The sequence below is a fragment of the Papio anubis genome, chromosome 18 (assembly GCF_008728515.1).
Source record: "Papio anubis isolate 15944 chromosome 18, Panubis1.0, whole genome shotgun sequence".
Taxonomy (NCBI): domain Eukaryota; kingdom Metazoa; phylum Chordata; class Mammalia; order Primates; family Cercopithecidae; genus Papio; species Papio anubis.
In genome coordinates, this window is record NC_044993.1 from 7,367,982 (window position 1) to 7,392,732 (window position 24,751).

Genomic DNA, 24,751 nt, shown 5'->3' on the forward strand with positions numbered 1-24,751 from the left:
CCTGCTGGTATGGGGTGAGGCAGACAGATTAGTCTAGTATTTACAGAGCCAGAGAGCATTAATTGTAGCATTAACACTGTGTGTAGAACAGTCGTGGGTGTTAACTGTTAAAACAGATATAAAAACATCACACAAGCTCCAGGACGGTGCTAGGTGTGACAGTGTCCTATGCATAAGAGTACTCGGCCAGGCGCCGTGGCTCACGCCTGTTTATCCCAGCACTTGGAGAGGTGAGGCGGGTGGATCACGAGATCAGGAGTTCAAGGCCAGCCTGGCCAAGATGGTGAAACCCCATCTCTACTAAAACTACAAAAATTAGCTGGGCCTGGTGGCGGTCAACTGTAATCCCAGCTACTCGGGAGGCTGAGGCACAGAATTGCTTAAACCCTGGAGGTGGAGGTTGCAGTGAGCCGAGATCGCGCCACTGCACTCTGACTTGGGTGACAGAGTGAGTCTCTGTCTCAAAAAAAGTACTCTAGGTGACAAAGCTGCAGATGCAACTTTGTCCTGAAGTTACAAAGGTGCTGAATACTAGGATAGTGTTCCCAGAGGCCCTGGCAAGTCTAAGTACAGTAAGTTATTGTGATGTTCTGGTTATGTCTACACCGTGGGGGAGCAACACTCCTGGAATGACGATGTCCAGATGTCACTGTTCTCCAAGGACAGCGATGCTCTTGGTACAACACTACATAGAGCAGGGGTCCCCAACCCCCAGGCCAGTACCAGTCCATGGCCTGTTAGAAACCAGGCCACACAGCAGGAGGTGAGTGGCCCGTGAGCAAGCAAAAGCTTCATCTATATTTATAATGTCTTCCCAGCACTCGCATTACCGCCTGAGCTCCGCCTCCTATCAGATCAGCTGTGGCACTGGATTTTCATAGGAGTTAGAATCCTATGTGAACAGTGCATGGTTAGGATCTAGGTCACATTCTCCTTATGAGAATCTAGTGCCTGATGATCGGTTACTGTCTCCTATCACCCCTAGATGGGACCATCTAGTGGCAGAAAAACAAGCTCAGGGCTCCCAGTGATTCTACATTATAGTGAGCTGTATAATTATTTCATTATATATTACAATGTAACAACATAGAAATTAAATGTATAATAAATATAATGTGCTTGAATCATTCCAAAATCGTCCCCTGACTTCTAGTCCGTGGAAAAACTATCTTCCACAAAACCAGTCCCTGGTGCCAAAATGGTTGGGGACTGCTGACAGAGAGGGTATGAGGGCCTCTATATGATCCCAGGGTTTCAGAGTCCCTTGGCTGCAGATGCATGATGACATTTTGTACCAACACACTGGTGTGCCAGGGCTTGTACTGACTCAGAGCTGCAGTGTGTCACTTCTCTGCATAACTCTTACATCTGAAGCAATGATCTGGGTGCTGTGTCTCTCTGGGTGCCGTGTCTCTCTGGGTGCTATGTCACTCTGGGTGCTGTGTCTCTCTGGGTGCTATGTCACTCTGGGTGTCCGTCCAGCAGTGCTGCCAGTAACGTGCTCAGGAAGGGGCAGTCTCCTTGGTCATGCTGTTCCAAAGCACACATCCATGGAATTCAATCACAGGGAATGAGAAAAGGCCACTCCTTGCCTTTTCAAATAGTCCATCACTGAGAAATTAACTGCATCAATTTGATCAAACCTCAACATTTGTGAAAGCAGACGTTCCAAACTCAAAAAGCCCTAGAGGCAAGCAGGCAAAATTAGTGAGCACAGAAGGCTAGGTAGTAGAGAGTGGTGGGGATTGTGGCAAGCTACCGAGGCATGTCCTGCCTAAACAAGGCAGTAGTGACTCAGCCCTGTCAAGTATGGCCATGTGGAAGTGTGGATCTAGGGCTGTCTGACCTGACTTTTTCAGAAATGCTAGAAACCTGGATTTCTTTTTTATTAATGTACAATTTTCAAAACATTTGCGCCAAACAAAGTGCATCCACTGCCAAATTTAGTCTGTGGCTGCTACTTGGCAACCTCTGCCCAGAAGCCAGAGTTGCAGGGTTGGGATAGATGAGTTTCATTACCACCAAGTAGATGTCTCGAGGTTCAACCTGCTAAGCCAGAGGGTGACCCATTTACCTCCACAGACCCTGGCTCAGTCGGCACTTCAAGTTAGAAATGTCCTTTCTTCTCCTCTCCTGCCTTCCCCTAAGCTGCCTCTCTCAGCAGAGAAAGATGACTTTCCACCCTAACTCTAGAATAAGGCCACTGCTGAGTGCCTACTGCAGAAGCAAGAGATCCTACAGCCCAACCATTGTCTGTGCAGCCTGTTCATACCTGGGGAGCCAGGCCTGGGATCCCAGGTGGCTGCAGAAGAAGCAGGCTGTGGGGAATTATATTGGCAACATCCTTCAGGAGGGTCAGATTCTCACAGGTGCATGGGCACCTGGTCGACAGCTAAATAGAAACAATGCCGAAACCACTGGTCACTTGGTTTGATTCTGTCCAGCTGATTATTGTAATTGGATGACAGGTGGATATTTCCCTCTCCTTTTCAATGGGTGTTGGAAAGTGAGTGGACCAAGCTCAGGAGGCATGCTTCTGGGTGGTTATATAAGGGGGAAGGCTATCTCCTTCCACAGGCAGAACTGTTCCTGCCTTTCGGCTGCCTAAAGAATAAAATCAAGTCCAACCAAAGTCAAATGCCAGGAAATTTCAGAACTTCCTCACATTCCATATTGCATTGTCTACAAAAGTCTTTGAAATTCTCCCTGCTCCAATACTCACAGGGAATACAGAGTTGAAGAATGAATTAGAACAGAACGAACTACAATAGGGGAAAAGAAAGAAAGCAAGAAGAAAACTAGTGAGAAAGCAAGAAAGCAAAAGAAAGCTAGCAAGCAAGCAAGAAAGAGAGAGACAGAGAAAGCAAGAAAGCAAGAAGAAAGCTAGCAAGAAAGCAAGAAGAAAGCTAGCAAGAAAGCGAAAGAAAGCAAGAAAGCAAGCAAGCAAGCAAACGAGAGACACAGAAAGAAAGAAAGAGTGAAAAATGGCAGGACTTCTCATTTGAGGATGCTTGTGGCAAATAATGTGTAATAAGGAGAATAGTTTTGTTTTGATGGAGTTGCTACGTTGAAGTTCTTTAAAATGAGCTGTAGATTCAGAATTTTGTAATGCTGTGGATGGAGCCCTCTTCTGGAGAAATTTTTCAACAGGTATTATAAGATCAAAACGCACAGTGATGTACACACTCACTCAGATGCGCACACAGAAACACTGTTGGCTACTTAGATGATATGATTGTCACTCAGGTGTAAATTAAATCCATAGTTTGTCCTTTTCCTTACCTTCCACTAAATATAAATTAACTAGACTCCCCGAGCAATTGTATTTTTGGAAGGAAATAAGGATGTTTTCAAGAACCTAGCTATATTTTACTCTAAACATTGAACTTCAGATTGAGGCTCAACTTACACATCCAAGTGCTGATACTTTTAGATAATGCAGTTATCGGGTATGTTGGTTTGTTGGGCAATTTCACTATAACACATAGAGGATACTTCTGGAAGGAAATAGATTTTACTTAATGGAAAACCCAAGGGCTAAAGATAGAAAAGGGGAGAAGGGAGGGAGGCAGAGTAGGAGCGATCAGCTAAGATGACTGTTGGGGCTTTTAGTATAGACTGTGGAATTACACAAATTCCAGATTACATACTCAGCTTTGCAGTTTATTAAACCTCTTTTGGGACTTGCTAAAAAAAATATTCAGACAGGTGAACTCTATCACTGACTCCTTTTACTACATATTCCGTTTCCCTAGTGCTCTGGAAATCTTACAGGCTGTCATGTATCAACCCTAGGGGGGCAGGGGACAGCACTCTCTTCAACCCTGTGTCTTTTTCCTCATCCAAAAGGTTCTGCAAATAAACACTGCTCTTAAAACATAACATACAAATTTGCAGGAGCACTACAAGACACTGATTCTCATTGAAAATCCTGAAAATCAAGATTCTGACCCCAAGAGAGAACTCCCCACTTTACAGCGAAATCTCAGAATTCCATGGAACATTTTTAGTCACTCCCAAGTGACTGTCCTCCAAGCCTGAACCACTCCCTAAATTCCTAATTCTTGGGGGATTACTCATTCATTGTTAGAACTCTTGGTTAGTTGTAAGTGCTACCCAAATAGGGAGGGGAATCACATTTACCATGGAATTTTTTGCTCATTTCTTTCTTGATTTGTTTCGTACTCATTACTTATCATAGGCAAATTCCAGAGGCCACTTCTGGGACAGACTTCCCTAAAACACCCCAGGGGATAGGAGAGGTGAGTGTTCCACGGTGCCAGCTTCCAGTCATTGATGCTGAGAATTCCTCACCTCCTACCAAAATGCCTAAAACAACAAGCAAGCCAGTAGGCTTACAGAGATTGATGGCTTCCAAAGCCAGACCCAATGCTTTACAACTGTGGTGGAAAAAAACATACAGGCTTGCCTGAACACCACCAGGGCCGAGTGACTAATTTGCTTTATTACATTGTTTTTCCCTTCTGTTTTCTCTCTGCCTCAGGAAAGTTTTGTTTTTACTTGTCGACTCAAAGGCTTCAAGACTTTCCTCACTTTTTTCTATGGCACACAGAGCTCTGCAGTGGAACTTCTTGCCGGTTAACTGGATTGCATCAAAATGATTTTTCTGTGAGGTACTATTGCTACTGGGATATCCATTACTATCCTAATGTGGACATTTGCTCTGATATGCATAACAATTGAAAATAGAAATAAGCCTCTCAGGGCAATCATTTCAATTCACAGCAAAATCTCTGCTTCCTTCGTCTAAATAAATAGAGTGAGCCTTCAGAACCCACCTGTGCCAGCCTGGCCCTGGGTGAGGAGACCCACCAGTTCATTTGCAAAAAGAACCATGCACAGAGCCCTTAGTGCATAAAAATCGATCTTGGGGCCCTGTCACGTGGTCTGTCTTGCTCTAAAGGAGGCATAACTTTGGGCAAGCCCTGGAATCTGACCTGAGGTTGAAACCTGCCAAGAAAAAAAGAGGACTGTGAAGTCCTGGACAACACAATGGTAAGTGCTCTCAGACACCCACAGCTCCCAGAGTGGCATGCATTGCATAGGACATCCTGTTGAATGCAATCCTATCCACTCAGCAGTCCTAGGAAGGCAGCAGATTATTTTACAATGGAGAACTTGGAAGCTCAAAGAGGTTAAACAACTTGCCCAGGATGGTACCACTAGCAGATGGCAGGAAGGATCTGTCTCAATCCTTTCTGTCTGAGGCATGCTCCAAACCGCCTTGCTAAACTGGGGTATATGTACACACATACAGCCTTAGGGATCTTTAGGGTACAGGACATCTGGAAAACTGGTTCACAGCCAGGCTTGGGATCCATGGCAAGACTCAAGATTGTAGAGACCCCAAGATAATCAACCAGCAAAGCCTGGTAGAAAAGGAGCTATAACTGGGCAGTCCTCAATGGGGACTGTATATCCAAGACAGAAACAAGTCAGGAGCATGGGAGCGGGCTCAGCAGTCAGGCACTTGAATCTCCCCTGGTACTATCACCCATCACTGCATTTCTGAGACGTTAGCCCATTTCCAAAGTCTAACCCCAACATTGCTCTAGCAGTGTCTCCCGTTAGAAGGCTGCTCCTGTCTCCCCATCCCAGACAGTCCCTACCTGGGACCCCAACTCCCTTCCCCTCCCTCTCACCCGAAAACTCACACCTGAGGCTCTACCCCAGCCAGGAACTCAACACTTATTCCTAGCACCCTGAGGCACTCCCTGTCTCTTTCCCTCCTCTCTGCCCGGCCCTGCCCTGCCCTGGCTCCTATCCACCCACTTGAAGGCTGCCAGCTCACTCCAAGTCCCAAAGCCTGCCAGAGAGGCGATGGGGGACTGGATTGGGTGCTCTCCGAAACCACAGGCCCCCGAGCAGCGCTGGGCGTGCCCCCCACAGCCGCCAGCACCCCAGGCCTGGCCTCGGAGCGCCGCTTTCCTGCACTCAAACTTCCCGAAATCTCTGAGATGCAGAGGTGATTGCAGGCTGACCGCGTCTCCCTTGCCCCCTCTCCTGGTTGGCGGGCCCTTCCCTCGCGCCGCAGCGCTCGGAGGGTTAACAGGCAGCTGCAGCCCGGGTGGGCAAGGCTTGAACTTTTCTCTGCGCTCCGCTCCCGCTCAGGGAAGGCAGCAGAGGCGGCAGCCCGGGATCAGGCCGGAGCTCCAGCTGGCTGGACAATAGGGGTGCGGGGGGCTGGGGCCTGCGCCCTGGCGGGGGACGCGCTCCGGCCCTTTCGGGCCCGGGTCTGTGAGCAAAAGGACCCCGATGCGGGTGCGGCCGGCGCCGGCGCCTTTGAGCGACAGCGGCAGCCGGGCTGCGGCTCTCTGCTGCCCCGAGGCGCCTTCCAGCGCGCAGCCGGGCTGTGCCAGGGGGCCCGGGCGCCCCGGGAAGTCGGTGGTGCCTGCTCGGCCTCTCCAGCCCCGCAGCCCGCAATCCGGACTCGAGCAGCGCTTCCGCCGCTGGGCGCTGGGCTGGGTTGGAAACCGCGGCTCGTTGGAGTCGCCTCCAACTGAGTCTTTCTCCAATGCACGGAGCCTCCGGAGGAGGGAACCAAAGTTACCCCACTTGATGTGGGCGAGAATGTCGCCCCTGCTAGCAAAAAAGGACCGGGAGCTCTCTCCTCCTCCCGTGAACAAACCTACACACACACACACACACACACACACACAGGCGCCAGAGTGGAAGCCTGTGTGTGAGGGGGTGCCTAGGATCTCTGGGCTCGGAATGACCTCCCTACCGAGCCCCGATCTGTCTTCGCGCCGCCGCGACCGGAGGCCCCGACCCCCCGAAAGCCCCCTCACCCTGCCCGTGCCGGGCGATCTGAATGCGGAAACGGGGCGCGGAGCGCGCCCGGCAGCCCCTCTTCCCTACCTGGGACAGGAGAACGCACAGAACGAGCGGAGTTCTCGGCTGCATTTTGTCCGACTAGAAGCGCCCGGCGGCGTTTTCATTCATGCACGCGGCTGCACTGAGCATATTTTCCGTGGGAGCCAGGCTTTGAGGAGAGGCTCTGCCTCGCCAGCCAGCCAACTTCCCAAATAGATCAGCAGCAGCATCACGAAAGCATTGGGTAGAGGCTGATGACCAGGACCAATGGCTTTACAAGACGGATTCCTTCATAAGGCTCCCTCGTTTTGCATGGCAGATACGGGGTGAGCACCTCGCGAGGAGCGAGCCCCGCGGAGGTGGCAGCCCATTTGCTTCTTTGGACTGTTGGGGCCCAGCCTCACAAATCACGCTGGGCAATGCCAGCTGATTCCACTTTTCCAGAGAATGGAATTGCACGGGGGACTGGCGGCCACTTCCAGCCTAGTGCAAAAAGATTCTCTTTATTAAAATGTTAATAAGATCTACTCTATTTCCAATAAATCAAATAAAATGACCCCAGCAGTTCCAGCCCTTTCTATGCCTGGCAAGCCTTGGCAGTGGATTTTTTTTTTCTTTTTTCCTTTTTTTCCCCCCATTGTGGCCCAAGTCATGATGGTGTTTGGTGTTTTCCTGCCATCTCACAAATCACAAAGAGGACAGATCAATTCGAGCTTGCAGAAAAAATTCCATCAAGGGGCAATAGATTTTATTAACTGCTCAGGTGAGAGTCTGACTAGCCACCTACTCCACAAATGTGCATCTGGCACCAAAGCTGGGATCTGGATTGGAGAAAACTTCTTTTTTTATGTATGGATGTTACCTTTCAGAAGCTCTGAACTACCCCCAGGTACTCAGAACAGCCGTAGTCACTGCTTAAGGGATTTTATAAACGGGGTGCTTTGGGACTGAGGGTAAGAGGGACATCTAAGTCTGCCTTCCCTAGTAGAAATCTAAGAATATTCAGGGAAGACCTTAATTTATCATTTCCATGCAGCCTTCCTTTAAAAAGAATTTAAGGTGTTTTACATTAAAGGACATTTGTGCAATAGAATTTATGAACCAAAATAGAAAATCTGGGCCAGAAGGAAAAGTTCAGCAAACTGAAATGACAAGCCCAAATTCTAATGTATTTGCTCTGATTTGGATAAGAGCTTCCTGATAGCCAAAGCAATAAAAGAAACATCAGTTACACAGTTTTGTTGTAGAAACATGTAGGCAATGTCTTTCAGCATTATTTTCCATGGGCTAAATACAGGAATAAATGCATTATGTAACATGTAACATAACAGGACACTGAGCAATGGACCATGCCAAGATCCAGTGGACGGGGATGTATTTCTAGCATCTGGCACAGGGCCTGGAACATGGAGATAGCAATTAGTGTGTGTTAAAGAAATAGATGGCTAGACTCAATCAAGATGCAGCAGAAGGTGGGGAGGGACAAGGAGTCTGGAGCCACATCATCTAGGCACAGCCCCCAGATCTGCCACTTACTCGTAAGTTACTCAAACTCTCTGCCTCTATTTGTTCACAGGTAAAATGAAAATACGAATTATACTGAATTCATAAGGTTGTGGTGAGGATTAAGTGATGACATAACCACTGAGTAAATATAAAGCGATGTGCCTTTTAAGATTCCTTCATTGGCTACTGTTTGGTCAGAAGGTTATCTCCTGTGGTCCCAAGGTCATTGATAAAGATGCAGTGATGTCTGAAGCTTGGCTGCTGTAGCCAGCACTGGCCCAACAGATGGCAATGTTGGCAAAACAACCCCCAGATGAAACTGGGAAAGGTGAATCTTGCTGCTTCACCCACTCATTTCCCTGCCTAAATAGGGTCATCTGTCCCGGAGCCTCTGATCAATACAGTCTGACAGATGATGTCACAGATCATGACACTTTGGAATCCATGTGTGTGGAGATCTATCCTCACGTCTCCCTCTGGTTTACCAGGGAACTTTGGAGTCAAACAGGCTTCAAATCAAGGCATCCGGAAATATCCAGACTTTTCTCCATTCCAAGGAGGGCATCATCTTGTCATTCAGGGCCAGTTAAACTGAGCCCATGGCTTAGCAATACAAAGATAGCGAAAGAGAGCAGAGGACAGCTTGGGAGGTGATAAACCACCATGAGGAACTAGACCACAGAAGACGAGGATCTAGCTAGGTTTCTATCTGCAGCAGCTCAGTTAAGGGAAGCACTCCCTCAGAGGAGGGAGTGTCTAAGGCTGCCTTCTAAGGACATTCGGTGCTGTGGATTTTATAGTTCTGCTGGCCTTCTGTGGTCTCCCGATTCCCTTGTCCTTAGTGCTGATTACCAAATATTTCCAATGTTTCCCCTTTTGGGATCATGGTAGGATTGCATTTGCTGGCCCCCTTGTCCGGGAGTGGGGCAGTGTGTGTACATCTAGCCAATGACCCATCTGCAAAAGCACCATGTCCCTTCAAGCCTGGAGAATTTAATTGCCAGTGTCAGACAGATTGGTTTCCCTGGATGTGCTTTTTGCCCCAGTATTTCGCCAAGGGGGGAAAAAGTATTGGGTGAGACAGCTTGGTTTGGCCAAGGGCAATTCTCTGGTTTGTCCTCAAAGTCATCAACTATATATAAAAGGAGGCCATTGGCAGTATGACCAGTAATGAGTTTGTGATGCCCAGGCCATGGAAGACCTCATGAGTCTGATGCTACCAATTAAGATGGATGTCATTTGGTGAAAATCCTGCTGATTCTGTCCCCTGCAAAGTCCTGCTCAGGCATTTGCGAAGGTCCCAGGCTTTTGTTCTGGGCTGTTCTACTGGCAGGCAGAGTGGCTCCAGTAAACCTCACCTGATTCCAGGTGGGTGTGCCCAAAAGGCCAGTCTGCATTCCTTTCTTGCCTCAATCCCCACAGATTGGCTTTTCAGGAGTGAGAGGAGTTGACTTCTGGAGTCTCCTTAGGCATTGAGGCTCACTTCTGTAATCCCACAAGGTTCCAAACATGCCGAGCCTACTAAGGTGGAAAAAGATTTGTCAGAAAGATAAGACCTGAATTGAGATCTTCAGATTCCACCTACATGAGGCAAGTCACTTTTGTACCCTAAGACTCAGTTTGTTATCAATAAAATGGGAATAATAACATGATAACACTCCTAGGACTATTGTAAATATTGATGTTTCTCTTCCCCTCTATCATCTATTCCTCTCAACTTTCAGAGAATGTGCATTTCACCAAACAACAAGAGATCATACTTTGTCCAACAAAAACAGAAGAAAAATTATTTCATTCCAATGATAAAAGGCTTCTGAAGAAGAAATCCGTTCTTCTTTGTTTTGCTTTGCTTTTTATTTAGTTCCCTAATAGGGGTTTTTTGGCTGATGAATTGATTGATGTGGCAAATAAATACTAAAGCTGAACCCTACATATCCCCACTCTGCCGCCTACCCCGTATCATCCCCTGACTAAGCCCCAGCTGCTGTAGCATCTGTGGGCTCCTCGAGAAGCTGTGTCTGCCTTTAGACACATTCGAGGTTCACACCCCTTTTCCAGACGCATCAGCCTAGCTTGGCACTGAAGGAATAATCCAACAGCCAGCAGCTGCCTCCTGTGGGTGCCAAGGGTTGAGCTTGTTTCCTGTCCTTGGCTGATGTTGATGAAGGCATTCCACAGTGGGTGGATGTGGCTGTATGAATGTGTGCATGTTTCTGTGTGTATACGTACAAGCACATGGGTGTGTGTGTGCAGGGGGAGGGGGTGACTGGCTTATAGTCCAGCAGAGATAATGTATTCGAATTTTGTTATGCTTTCAATGTGCTGCTATGATGAGGCATTTGTATAGAGTGGGGTTAATCCAGCTAGAAGCCCTCATGCAACAACGCAGCAATTAGGCGTGTCTGGGGACCTGGATAACTGGGACCTACTTGGACAGCATGCAGGGAAGACCGTATCACACAGCACTACAACACACCTTCATGCTAATGTCTCACCCCCTACAATGGGAACGCCTGCTAAAAACACCCAAGATTAGGACAACGCACCATCTTACAACAAGTCTCCCTGGCTACCAAAGTGCTGACCAAAAGTAGCATTCCTGATCACTCTTAAGCCACAAACACTGCTTCATGTTTCTTCCTGGCCCCTGCATTACTTGACCTTCTGCTACGCATTGTTGCGTGCATTATCATCTCAATCCTTCACTCCAGCCTGCATCTGTGCCCTTTACCCCTTGGCCTTGGGTTTAGCCATGCGACTTCTGTGACAAATTAAATGAAGCAGAAGGGATGAGGTGCCAGTTATAAGCTCAGGTCCCAAGAGACCCTCTGTGTTTTAGCTTGCTCTAGCAAAAGCTCCTACCGATGTCTTGAAAAGAGCATTTGTGGGCTATCCCACTGGTCCTAGGAGGAAAGATGAGCCCCTCATGGGCCCACAGATGCTTGAACAAGCCCAGGGGAATCTGCCCAGCTCAGCTGATTGCCAGGTATGTGACCTGAAAAAAAACAATTGCTTTACATTTTGAGGTGATTTGTTTTGTAGCAATAATTAATGAGTGATTACATCTGTTGGCTTGCTGTCTGTCTCTTCCTCTGGAATATAAGCTCGTTTCTGTATTTTTACTGCTGTATGCTCAGAACAAGGTCTGGAGCATGGCAGGTGCTTAGAAGACTTGGTCTGAGTGGGTAAATTAAGTGGCTTTTGCGTTGAAAAATGTGTGATGCTGAGAGGCCCATCACATGTAGCTCCCTACGATGCAAGGTCTTCTTGCAATAGTCCAGACCAGGACTAGACACAGTGAAGAACATGTGTGAGCCTGTGGGTGTCTGAAGATCTTTTGTGGAGGACACATAGGGTGTGATATCCTTCTGAATTTCCTCGATGTAGGCAGAGCCCACACATCTAAGAATAAGACAAAAAAATACTCCTTCATCTTTTTAGGTTCTGCCCTAATACAGTGTCCTCTGTGATATGTTTAATACAAGCATAACTTCCACACTAGCAATGGAGATGAAACCAGGGGTGACTTTTAGGCCATCTCAGTTAAATTGGCCCAATTGTCTTTAGTGCTTCAGTCCCTCATGAGAAGCAAAACTGGGCATTCAGACACTAATTTTTATTTTCTGAACAAGAAGCAGTTAAAACCCCCCTCTAGGTGTCTCCCTTACCCAAAATTAGTGGCTGGGGTTATTTTTACACAGAGAATCATCTCACTGCCAATTCAGTATGGCAATGATGTTTACAGTGTGGCCCAAGACCGGCAGCATCAGCCTCACCTGGAAACTTGTCAGCAATGAAAATTCGCAGGTAGGTCCAGCCCCTAGTTCTATTGGTTTGGAAATTCTGGGGTGGAGTCTAATATTCTGTGTTTAACAAGCCCTTGAAATGTATACTTTGAAAACCAATGCTCCAGAGAGTTCTCCACTACTCACTCACAAATATTTATTTATTCATTCAAAAAATATCCCTAAAGTCCCTATTGCATATTAGCCCCTAGGTTAAGCAACAGGGAAATAAATTATGAGGCATGGTGTGTATGCTTAAGAAAATATGACTAATTGGGAGAAATGCTGTTATAATGTGCTACAGGGGGTGCTGAAACACAGTCAAGGTAGCCAGAGCTATGGAGGATCATGTGTTTAAGAAAAGACGAGGGGGCCGGGCACACTGGCTCATGCCTGTAATCCCAACACGTTGGGAGGCTGAGGCAGGTGGATCACTTGAGTCCAGAAGTTCAGGACCAGCCTGGGCAACATGGTAAAACCCCATCCTCACAAAAAATACAAAAATTAGCTGGGTGTGGTGGCACATGCCTGTGGTCTCAGCTACTCAGGAGGCCAAGGTGGGAGGATCGCTTGAGTCCAAGAGGCAGAGGTTGCAGTGAGCCAAGATTGTGCCACTCTACTCCAGCCTGGGTGACAGAGTGAGACCCTATCTGAAGGAAAAAAGATAAAAATAAAAAAAGAAGAGACAACGGATCCACTGCTGGTTTCCATTATGTGTCAAAAACCATCATGGGTCTCCACTTTGCAGATGCTGTATTTTTCATATCCATTGATGAGAAAAGAAATAACTGCAAAGGAAAGCTCATAATTCAACCCTTCCTTCTAGCAGAATTTGAAGTTTATTCTTTACAACCGCATTAGGTAAAGGTCCAAAACGACAGCGTCTGTGTTTGTGTCGGGGGTATCATTTATTCACTTGACAAGCAATGCTTACTGTGTGTTTAGATAAGATCTCTTACAATGGCTTCTCAGCCCTCCTGTCCCAATCTGCCCGTCTCTTCTCCCCAAGTCAGGAATCACTGAGCTAGAACAAAGGGAAAGTGAAGAAAAAAAGGCATTTGTGGAAGTGGCTGGTGACCAGAGGGATGGCAGAAGGCAAGGTTGGGCAGTTTAGGGGTTCAGATGAGAACCAGCTTAATCAACCTTAGGAGACTAAACTTTATCCTACTGGCAAGAGGGAATCATTTAAACTGCTTAAACAGAGGTTTAATGTCTAATTTACAGTTTAGGAAGATCATTCCAGCCACATTGGAAGATGGATTGAATTGAGGCCCAGAATTGAGGAAGAGAGACTTTTTAGCAGACTGTTGTACACAACATAGAGAAGACAACGAGAGCAAGAACTCTTTTTATCAGGTTCCTAACTAGTGAGTGGTATACAAATATGACATGGACATCTCTCCTTCTGCCCCACACAGTGTCTGGCACAAAACATGAGCCTACGCAATAGTAGATGAATGAATGAATAGTAGATGAAACTTACTTATGAATTTGGTAGATTTGCTTTGAGCCCTAATTCTTCACCTCTACCTGGATCTAATTCTTGCTTCATCAAAGGTGTAGTGAACATACTGCATTTGACTTTGGGCTTGTCCATTTGGCTTGCACTGGTGAATCAAATGAGATGGAAATGGCAGTGTGCACTTCTAAGCATACATCTTAAGAGCCCTTTGTTCTCTTGTGCCACTGCCATTTCCATGAAAGGAACATTTCCTGGATGTCCAGCTGGTTCAAAAAAGATGAGAAACACGTGAAGCTGAGACACTCCATTCCATCTCACACCTGCAGTGAGATCTGACTGCCCCAGCCTAGGTCAGACCAGTCAAACCTCAGCCAATCCATTGGAATAAATCTTTACTCCCATATGACACAGAGATTGCTGTGATTGCTTTATCCAGAAATAGCTGACTTATATATAAATGAACCCCCTTCTTGGGACTATGTGTAGCTCAGGGAATGGGCAAAAAGCTGAATACTTACATCTAGCATAGATATTTACATGGGTACAGCCAACACTTAATGTCTATCACAAATTCAATTCCTTGATAATTCCTTGACTCACCAAATGGCCCTCTCCTTCTATCCATCTAATCCAAGCTGACTGTCCCCTTGCAAATCCCATTTCCTCTTCAATATTTACTGCAAAGCTACTGAATTTCTCTCTGGTTGTTTTTCTTATGCCAACATGATTGTAAGGCCATCACTTAACAATTACTTGGGAAAATTTATTTACAATGCAATGCAGATTGGTGAATGTTTGCATTGGATAAATTTATTTACAATGTAATCCAAATCTGCCAATGCCTCTAGTAGATAAAATTGTGCTGCTCCTATAAAAAGCAACCCATTCGGTTAATGGTTTCTATGGTCTTTTATGGATAGACCAAGGTCAGGACCACCATAATGAGTTGGGGAAAGTTAATCGGTGGAAGCAAGTTAAGCACAGAAAACTGTATTTTAATGATTCTGAATGTGTGACAGCTGTCAGAATTTAACCAAATGAGACCCAGAAAAGGCAAATAATTGAGCTAGAACAAAGGGAAAGTGAAGAAAATCTGAGGTTCTGTGGATTTAAAATGACAGGTGTGCAATTTCCATTAAGTCAGGGATGATGTCTGTCCCTCTCTCTCGGATGCTCATTGCCTGCACATTGCCTGGCACTGAGCAGACATTTAATAGACAGGAGTGGGATGCATCAGTAAGAGAGTGCAGGTGCATTGTGGAGTTCTTCCTTATTCCTGCAAGTCTGCTGTTTCTAATACTTACATTTGCTGCAGCAAAACAAAATATCCAACAGTACATCTCTTGTACCTCAGCATCCATCTCCCACAGGTTCTCAAAGTGCAGTCCTATTTGGCATCCCCATTCAGTCCCAAGACTCCAAGTGGACATAGAAATTGTCTACACTGGTCCTGTTTCCAATGCATAAAAGTTGAAAGTGAGTATGTTGACTCACTAAATTCTCTCTTAGCGCATGATAGAAAAGGGAAGCTCACCACGGCCCGCAAAGTCTTACAAAGCTCTCTCCTGTCTCCCTCTCCAAATTCATTCCATTTCCACTTCCCCCTTGCTCACTGCACTCTGCCCTTCTCTTGGCTATCAAATCTGTCAAGCTCTTCCCCACCCCTGCACACATTCTAGTCTCTCCATCTGGAATGTTCTTTTCCCCCACTTCTAGGTCATTTTCATCCTCCCAGAATTGGTTTTGATGTCACCTCTTCAGAAGAGGTGCTGTCCCTCTCCAGTCACCCTTCATTGGCTCATGTCCTGGTTGTTTCTTTAGTGTCACTTCCTATCATTTGTCACCATTTTATTTGCTGTTAGCTTTTTATGTTTGTTTCCCTCACTAGAATATGAGTTCCATAATGGCAACTAAATATCTCTTAATTTATGATTGGACTCCAGTACTTAGAACCACAACTGCTTCATGACAAGCACTTAATAATTTCTTTTTTTTTTTTTTTCTTTGAGACGGAATTTCACTCTTGTTGCCCAGGCTGGAGTGCAATGGTGTGATCTCGGCTCACTGCAACCTCCACCTCCCAGGTACAAGCAATTCTCCCATCTCAGCCTCCCAAGTAGCTTGGATTACAGGCATGCGCCACCACACCCAGCTAATTTTTTTGTATTCAGTAGAGACAGAGTTTCACCATGTTAGTCAGGCTGGTCACGAATTCCTGACCTCAGGTGATCCATCCGCCTTAGCCTCCCAAAGTGCTGGGATTACAGGCGTGTGTCACCGCGCCCAGCCTACTCTATTTCTTAAGAAATAAATTAACAGATGATCTTACAGCCAATGAGAGTGGATGGGCCAGTGACTCTCTAAATGCATTAATCTCATCAGGAATACCAAATGGTCCAATGCTCGATGATGGCAGGACACTACCAAGGAACCACTGTGCAAAAATATGGCCAGGAGTAAGAATGCGTAGTTAGAAGGCTCATATTATATAAACCATAAGACCAAGGGCCCAGGGGCCCTGCAGGCAAACCAAGCAGATTACAACCTATTCTCTTTGCCAAGAGCAATCTCCTGTGGGCTGTGGGGCATGCCCTGAGTGGACTGAGGACGCCGTTGTTCCAAGGTGAATCTGGAGAGACTGAGTTGAACCAGGGCACACCCGAGCAAGACATGGTAGAGTATTTTCAACACTATTTTCTCTTACTTGACAGGTCAGGAATTCATCTAAAGCCTTTTCAGAGTGCCAGGTTCTTGTTTGTGTAATGAATCTATTGATTCACTTTTTGTCCCCAGGAGACTCCAAAGATCAGAGAGTGTCAAGAGAGAAGACAAAGAATTCTCGTTGCTTGTCATGGAGCCTCTGGGTGAAGAGACAGGTCTCAGCATATTCCCAGAAGAAGCCCATGGCCCAGTTACTATTCTTTGGGGGGTTAAATGGTTATTTATTCCAGGACTTACTTACTTTAGTATTCTCAGCTAATGTTGCCTTGGATGCCCATAAATTGTCCCTCTCTTAACAAAGAAAGTAGAGTACGACAACACATTCATTCATTCAGCAATTGTTTTTATAAGAAGCAAGATATTGTTTTTAAAAAAAAAAAAAAGGAAAAAAAAGAAAAAAGAAAAGAAGTACATTTCTGGAATCAAGCTAAGTGATTGGTTTGTAGGTTGCCAGTCTCTCAAACTCCTCAGTCTGATTTCCATATTGTTGCCAGGGCAATTTTTAATTCAACCAATAAATATCAAGTGTCTACTATGATCCATGCATAATTTGACTCAGCAGTTTAGTTACAGCAAGTTTGTCCCTGTTCTTTGTGGTAGCTACGTACAACCTTCAGTGGCCTCTCATTGCCCTTAGATTAAAGTCCAAAGACCTAACTTGGCATTCAATGCCATGCATAAAGATCCTATATTGCTGTTTTTCCATGTTAATCTCCTGCAACAAAGCTCAAGTACCAACCATAGAGAACATTCTCCCATTCATCCCACCTCATGTGAGGTAACTTCATTTTCCTTAGAACCTTTGCACCCGCTGCTTCCTTGGAATTATCTGTATCACCTTTCTCCTGTGCAGGCCTAGGTCCACTTCGTGGGCCACAGCTCATCCAGGAAATGCCACCTCCTCCAGGAAGTTGCCCCTGATCTACCCAGGCTGAGTTAAATGCACTTACAACATGTTATTGTCATTTACTGGAGTCCTCCATTGCACCATGAGCTGCCTGAGGTGAAGAACTAAGTCTGATTCTTATCTACATCCTCAGTAAGCTCAGTGGCAAGCACACACAGCACTTCAAAATAACACCTAAGCATTAATAAATGCATGCATGAAAAGCAATCACGAGATGTGTGACATTTATTAAGTGTGAGGCACTTTTCCAAGCACTTTACACTCATGCTTTTCTCATTGACTCATAACCAATCCCACATGAAATATGATTATCTCCTTTCACCAATAACCAGTGATAGGCAAACCTGCCCTAGGGTGAAAGAAACTGACGTAGAGGAGCAAGCACTGACCTGGGAGTCAGAGCACCTGGATCCTGGACCTGTTTCTGAGGCTTATTTTTGCTGCAGTGAAAACAGATCACTGTTCCTGAAGACTTGGTTTTTCTTTCTTGCTAATAAGTACAGCCTTTGGAATCCAACAGCCTAGGTTTAAATTCCACTCTGTCACTTACTAGAGCCAGACTCTGGTGAGTTACTTAACTCATCACTGTTGAGCACTTGCCATCTGCCACGTACTGGGCCACATGGTGGGAGTAACTACAGAAATCATAACTAATGTTAATTGAGAATTAATTGAGTTGATTATTTTATCTTAAAATGTACTATTATATTATTGTTATTATTTATGTAAAATATCATATTTTATTAATTATAATAATTATCATTATAATTAACTAATAGATAACAGTCATTGGTAATCTGCCAGCCACTGTTTTAAGCATTTTTTACATGTCAGATTGTTTACTACTTATGAAAATCTTAAGAGGCCAGTTCTATCACCATTCTCACTTTAAAATGAATAAACTGAGGCATATTGCTAGTGGAAAAGGGGCTTGAATCCAGAGCTCCCAGCTCTAGAACACAAACTCTTGACCAGTATGCCATACTGCCTCTCTTCATCTTTCAATAGAAAGATGAACAGCCCATGTTTCTAGCTTAGTAGAACTGCTAACTCCTGAGTCTCAGATGCCCCTTTGGTAAAAAGGGCTGGTGACTATTTCTATATCATAGATTGTTATACAAATTACATGGCTTGTTCATGTAAAACACATATTAGCCTGTATTATGAGAGGGTTGAATTGGCTATTCTACAGATCCCTTTCAATCCTTATGCTTTATGGAATGTGCCAGAACTCAAGTACCTGTGTTACCCAGCAATGTAAGAAGTTCATATCTTAAGAGAAGAGAATGGTCACCAAGGATTTGGAATCAGCCTCTGGGTGGCAGAACTGGACACCTGCACAGTTTATGGGACTGTTCACTGGACCCAGTGTTTCTAAATATTTCAGACTCTGCCAATTCTGTGGATTCTAAGGCAGGGTGCATACAAACAGTGGTAAACGATCACAAGATAGTAAAATTCTAGCTGATTCCAGGGAGTCATGACCAGGAAGCTACAGGCCTAGAGCCTGGCCACATGGAATGGAAAATCCGGGTTATCTAGTCTTAGTGAGACCCTTCGTCTCTCAATCATATCAATCATAGTCAGATTCTTCACCATGGTCAAAAAGGCTTGGTAGGCACTCAGGTGTCATGAAAGAGGGGGTATACCACACAAAGCAATGATATCGCTAACAGGTAACATGACTGAGCACTTTCATTGTGCCGGGCGGGGGCCAGGTATCATGCTTCTCTATCCTCAGAAAGCAGGTGCTACTATATATATATATATATATATATATATATATATATATATATTTTTTTTTTTTTTTTAGACAGAGTCTCGCTCTATTGCCCAAGCTGGAGTGCAGGGGTGCAATCTTGGCTCACTGCAGCCTCAACCTCTTGGGCTCAAACAATCCTCCCATTTCAACCTCCCAAGTACCTGGGATAATAAGTGCATGCTACCAGGCCCAGCTAATTTTTGTATTTTTTTGTAAAGACAGGGTCTCCTTATGTTACCCAGGTTGGTCCCTTGGGCTCAAGTGATCCTCCTGCCTCAACCTCCCAAAGTGCTGGGATTACAAGAATGAGCCACCAAGCCCTGCCTACAATTAATATTATCATGCTACACTGCCACTCTGCCCACAATATCTGAAAGGTTGGGCAGGGAGCCCATTATCACACAGAGTTGATCAAGAACACAAAGTCCACAGAATAGTAATTCACATATTCTTTCATGTATTCATCTATTCCAACAAACCTTAAAAAATATCAGTTGGGTTTGAGCACTGTTCCAGGAAATAGAACAGGGAATACAGTAGTGAACAAAACAAACAAATATCCCCGACAGCAAGTGTTCTGGTGAAACATGGGCAGGAAAGGAGAAGAGAAGAACAATTATATTTCCACAATTGCTAACACTTACTCTGCAGCAGGTGTAATTCCAAGCATTATGTGTATATCAACTCATGGAATCCTTCTAGCCACTCGACAAAGTCAGTTCTATTATTAGGCTCACTTTGTGTAGAGGAGACAATGAGGCACAGGGAGGTTTGATCCCTTGCCCAAGCTCATACAGCTAACAAGGGGCAGAATCAGGATTTGACCCCATGCAATCTGGTTCCTGAGGTTACACCCTTAGCCAACCAAGTTCCACAGAAGCCCAGGAACAGGATGGCTTAGCTGGCTTTTATTCAGGCCCCAGCATCTCCTCTTCAATGGTGTTGGAAGCCCCTTCTCTTGTCTCTACTCCCTTTTCCGTTTGCCTCCCTCTTTCTTCCTCCCAGCCTTCCTGCTTCATGCAGTTCCTCGAGGCCCATGTGTCCTGCCCTCCTCAGAGGCCATGCCCTGCAGAGCTGCCCTGCTGTTGGATCTTCACCTTCAGAGTGGGACACTGCATACCAACCAATGTCCTCTTGCTTCTACTGACCTCTAACCTGGGTTGGGGTGCTAGTCTGAAAGTCTCCTATCTATCAGGGCTGAGAATGAGGATGAATGAAGGGCATTAGAGAGACAAAGAACCCCATCCCTCCACTGTCCCCATTGTTCAGATGACATAGCTAAGTGTAGGAAGAACTGAAGGAGCTGAGTTGGGATTTGAATTCAGGACTGTTTGGACCCAAAGCTCTTCACCACTAGACTTCACCGTTAATTTAAAAGAACAGCTCTGCGCCAGGCAGAAAATAGGTGCTAAGTATTGGCTTAAAGAATGAAAAGCTGGATAAATCAGTGAAGAACAGACCCACAGAAATGGGCAGGTGTACACAGGCATAAGAACTGAATAAAACACGAAAGGGGCATATAAATGGAAGCGTGTCAAGGACCAACACAATCTGGTAGATTCCCAGCTCTGGGAACACTCAGGACAAGATCCTTCGAAAGTCTGAAATATTGTCACCTTGCTTTTCAACTGCAGTTTTTAAAGGTTCTTTTGCTGGTTTCATTTTTCTTTTACAAACAAGGACAAGTTGCTTTAGAGGACATCATGTGGAAAGGCACCCATACAAGCTGGGACCATCCCCTGGGGAAGGAAGTGTGTGCCCTTAGGAGAAGCAGTAGAAATGAAGAGGCGGTGGGAGAGGAGATTGGGTGGCTAATCCCTCACACCTTGACTTCACCAGCTTCTAATCGCCTAATAACAGGGCACATAATTGGCAGAAAAGATTGCCCTGCCCTTTACACATGTGTCTGCAATTACTTTTTAAACTGGGGTGATAAGTGGCATGATTGGTTTCCTCATGCAGGCTTCTGTGCCTTGGAGACAGGGGGGCTTTCTTCCGAAGCTGTGGTTGGCGCTGTGTGTCTCCCCATCACCAAGGAATAAATCCCTACCTCCTTGCTGTGGTCTGACCTCGTCTCCTACCTCTCTGCCTCGCACACTCTGCTTCACACTGACCTCTGCACTGAGCCCATATCACTCCTGGCTTATTCTTGTCACCATCAGTCCTCTGTCTGCAACTCCCCATGTTTGCTTTAGGTCTTGGCCTCAGAGAAACGCTCCAGGAACATCCTTCTTTAAAATATCCCTCTCTGACCCCCAAACCAACAGTCACATCTCTCGTTCCTCTATGTCATTCTCTTTATATCACATATCGCAATACGATGCTCGGTCTTGCCTGTGTCTGTTTGTTTACTGTCTGTTTCCTAATTGGGATTGGAATTCTATGAAGGGACTTTCCCTGCTCATCACTGCATTCCCAGTGTCCAGAAGAGAGCCTGCAATGGTGTAAACACTCAACAAATACTAGTCAGTGAGTGGTTGCAGGCCCAATTATACTTGAACAGAGGGTAGATTCAACATTACAACTGTTCCACATGACACACAATGGGATGTGTGCTTTCTGAGTACAAGGAAAAGCACTGAGAATGGGCAGCTTGAATGCCAGAGGTGCCCAGCCCCAGGATTACATCCTGGTTCTGCTGTTTAGAAGCTCTGTGTCCCTGGACTACTCTTTTACCAACCGAAGCCTCAGTTTCATCATCAGTGAATTAGAGAGGGATATAGTAGCTCTCTCACTTGATTGTTGCCAGAATTCAGTGAGACAGTGCTTGAACAGTACATTATCTCCAGCTGGCATATACACGATCATAGCTACTCAGTAACAATAATAGATACTGGTGTTTCTGTTTGTATGATGAGTAGGGAAGGAGAAGGAACACATGTATTAGTTGAGAACCTGCTGCATGGCTGGTATCCTCCTAGGTATTCTTCCTCATAACTATATTTAAATAATTTTTTAAATTGTACATCTCTAAGTTATATAACTTGATGATTTGATGTATGCATTGTTAAATAATCATCATGATTATGACAATTAACATATCCATCAGCTCTCATAGTTACATTGTGTGTGTATGTGTGTGCTGAGAATAATAAATCTGAGCTCTCTGCTCTTAGATTTCAAGTATGAAACACTATTGTTAGCCACAGTCACCATGCTGTACATTAGATCTCCAAAATTTATTTATCCAGCATAGCTGAAACTCTGTGCGCCTTGAGCAACATTTCCCTGTATCCCTCTCCCTCCATCACCCCCCGGCAACCACCCTTCTATTCTCTGCTTCTGTGAGTTTGACTATTGTACATTCCACATAGAAGGAAGATCATACAGTATTTGCCTCTCTCTGTCTGGTTTATTTCACTGAGCACTTCTGGATATTTATCCAAAGAAATTAAATTCAGTATCTCAAAGACTTATCTGTTATTACGTTCATTGCACCATTATTCAGAATAGCCAATGAATAGAAACAAATCTAAGTGCTTCATTAATGAATGAAATGATAAAGAAAATGTATATATATCCATGTATATATAGTATGTATATATGTACATATGCATAAGTGTATATGTGTACATATGCATATGTGTATATATGTATATGTGTGTATATATGCGTGTGTGTGTGTGTGTGTGTGTGTATATATATACACACACATGGGATGGAATATTATTCAGCCTGAAGAACAAAGGAAGTGCTGCCATTTGGAATAACAGGGACGGAGCTCACAGCACCCTTCTGAAATAGGCATGGCGATGCCTGGTTTCTAGATGAGGAGACAGAGGTACTGCATTGGCTTGCTCGGCATCATGCTGTCTACATAAGCGGCAGATTCAGACCTCAGCGTCGGAGTGTCTGTTTTCTTATCAAAGCAGGTTGCTTCTCTTGAAAATGAAAACAGATCACAGAAAACAAACAGTACATGAACACAAGCAGCCCTTGGGCATGAAAAACTTAGTTTGAGACTCAGAGTTTAAATCTTCCCAATTCTTTTTCCATGACAGTTCCAATGAAGAAGGATAACCCTCACCCTTGGGTCAAGTTGCCAGATAAAACACAAGATGCCCAGTTAAATTTGAATTTCAGATAAACAACAAAGAATTTCCTAGTATTAAATATGTCGCAACTATTAAATACTTAGAATAACTTTCTTTTTTGCCAAATCAGACAACCTTAAAGCTTTGGATTTCTTATAGCCCACTGATGTGTATGTGGTTATAAGCTGGCCAGTGCTCCCTACCAGCGTGGAGGTTTGCAGTTGACATTTTGGAGTGTCTGCCCAGTTCATGGACCTCCCATCCAACCCAGAGGGGAAGGCCCTGCCACCACTATATCCTAGCCTGTCTGCCTTAACTGCTCGTGGCCAATCCAGTTCTCTCTCTTGAGAATCTGAACCAAGAAATACGGAGAGTGGAAGATGGCAGTTAAGCCAAACTTCCGTGGCAAAATTCAAAGAATTTCTCTCTTTTTCTTTCTCTCTTTCTTTCTTTCTCTTTCTTTCTTTCCTTCCTTTCTTTCTTCCTTTCTTTCTTTCTCTGTTTCTTTATTTCCTTTCCTTTCCTTTCTTTCCTTTCTCTTTTTTTCTTTTTTCTTTCTTCCTTTCTTTCTTCTTCCTTTCCTTCTTTTTCCTTTCTTTCTTTCTCTCCTTCCTTCCTTTCTTCCTTCTTTCCTTCCTTCCTTCCTTCTTTCCCTCCTTCCTTCCCTCCTTCCTTCCTTCCTTCCTTCCATCCGTCCTTTTCTTTCTTCTTTCTTTTGTTCTTTGGGGGGTTTTGTTTGCTTTTGTTTGCTGGTTTGTTTCAAGTGGGATTTTGGCTCTTGCAACCAAATCAGTCTTGTTTAGGCCATACCCATCATGTATTTATTTGATGTGCCCATGAGAATCATAAAAATGACCATATTTTTGAGTGCCTGGATGAAGACACTATTGCCTTTTCATAATTCTCTACTGTCATTTATTTCTTCAGTAGGTTGCATTTTATTTTCAATCAGAAAAAGAAAATACTATTAAGAGGCCCAGGTTACTGGAAAGGTAACCTGACTTAACATCTTGCAAATAATAGTACTTCTAAGTGTCATCAGCTCAGACGGGCACCTTTCTTTTTTGTTTTGTTTTGTTTTGTTTTGTTTTGAGATGGAGTATCTCTTTGTCACCCCGGCTGGAGTGCAATGGCACAATCTCAGTTCACTGCAACCTCTACCCTCTGCCCCCAGGTTCAAGCGATTCTCCCACCTCAGCCTCCTGAATAGCTGGGATTATAAGCATGCGTCATCACACCTGGCTATTTTTTTTTTTTTTTTTCACCATGTTGGCCAGGCTGGTCTTGAACTCCTGACCTCAAGTGATCTGCCTGCCTCAGCCTCCCAAAGTGCTGGGATTACTGGCATGAGCCACCATGCCCGGCCTAGCTGGGCACCTTTCATCCAGTCATCCCGTGTCGTCTGGATGACTCAGGCACATGTACAAGGACAGGGAAAAAGAAAAACAAACAAACCTGCCTTCTCCCAGGAAAACTGGAAATCCCACACTAGACTGCCTGTGTACAGAGGGTATGGAGCCCTCATGATGAGGACCAGAAACCCTTGCGGCATGATGTCTGTGGCCTCATCTTGACTCAGTCAATAGATTTTTTATATATCCCAGGAGTAGGCAAGCACTACCAAAGCCCTGTTACTGCCCGAGTTTCCGAGAATAGGCCCGGAGAATCCCAGACTGGAGCAGGGAGCTGCTTATCCCAGTCACAGAGGCTTAACAGTTCCTCTAAAAATATCTGAGC

The 24,751-nt window shown here is 45.0% G+C and overlaps 1 protein-coding gene across 3 annotated transcripts in view; it reads right to left on the reverse strand.

Annotated features, from left to right (window-relative positions):
* The window catches only part of CDH13 (cadherin 13), a 1,254,348-nt gene that overhangs the window by 1,166,899 nt on the left and 62,698 nt on the right, over nt 1-24,751 (reverse strand). The window contains exon 1 of one of the 3 annotated variants that reach the window (XM_017953610.2): nt 6,883-7,221. The exons of 1 other annotated variant lie outside the window; for it this stretch is intronic. In XM_017953610.2, coding sequence (XP_017809099.1) covers nt 6,883-6,927 — 45 coding nt within the window. In that variant the 5' untranslated portion in view covers nt 6,928-7,221. Of the gene's footprint in view, nt 1-6,882; nt 7,222-24,751 lie in introns of those variants that run through there. One more of the 3 variants, XM_017953612.3, reaches the window with a different exon arrangement.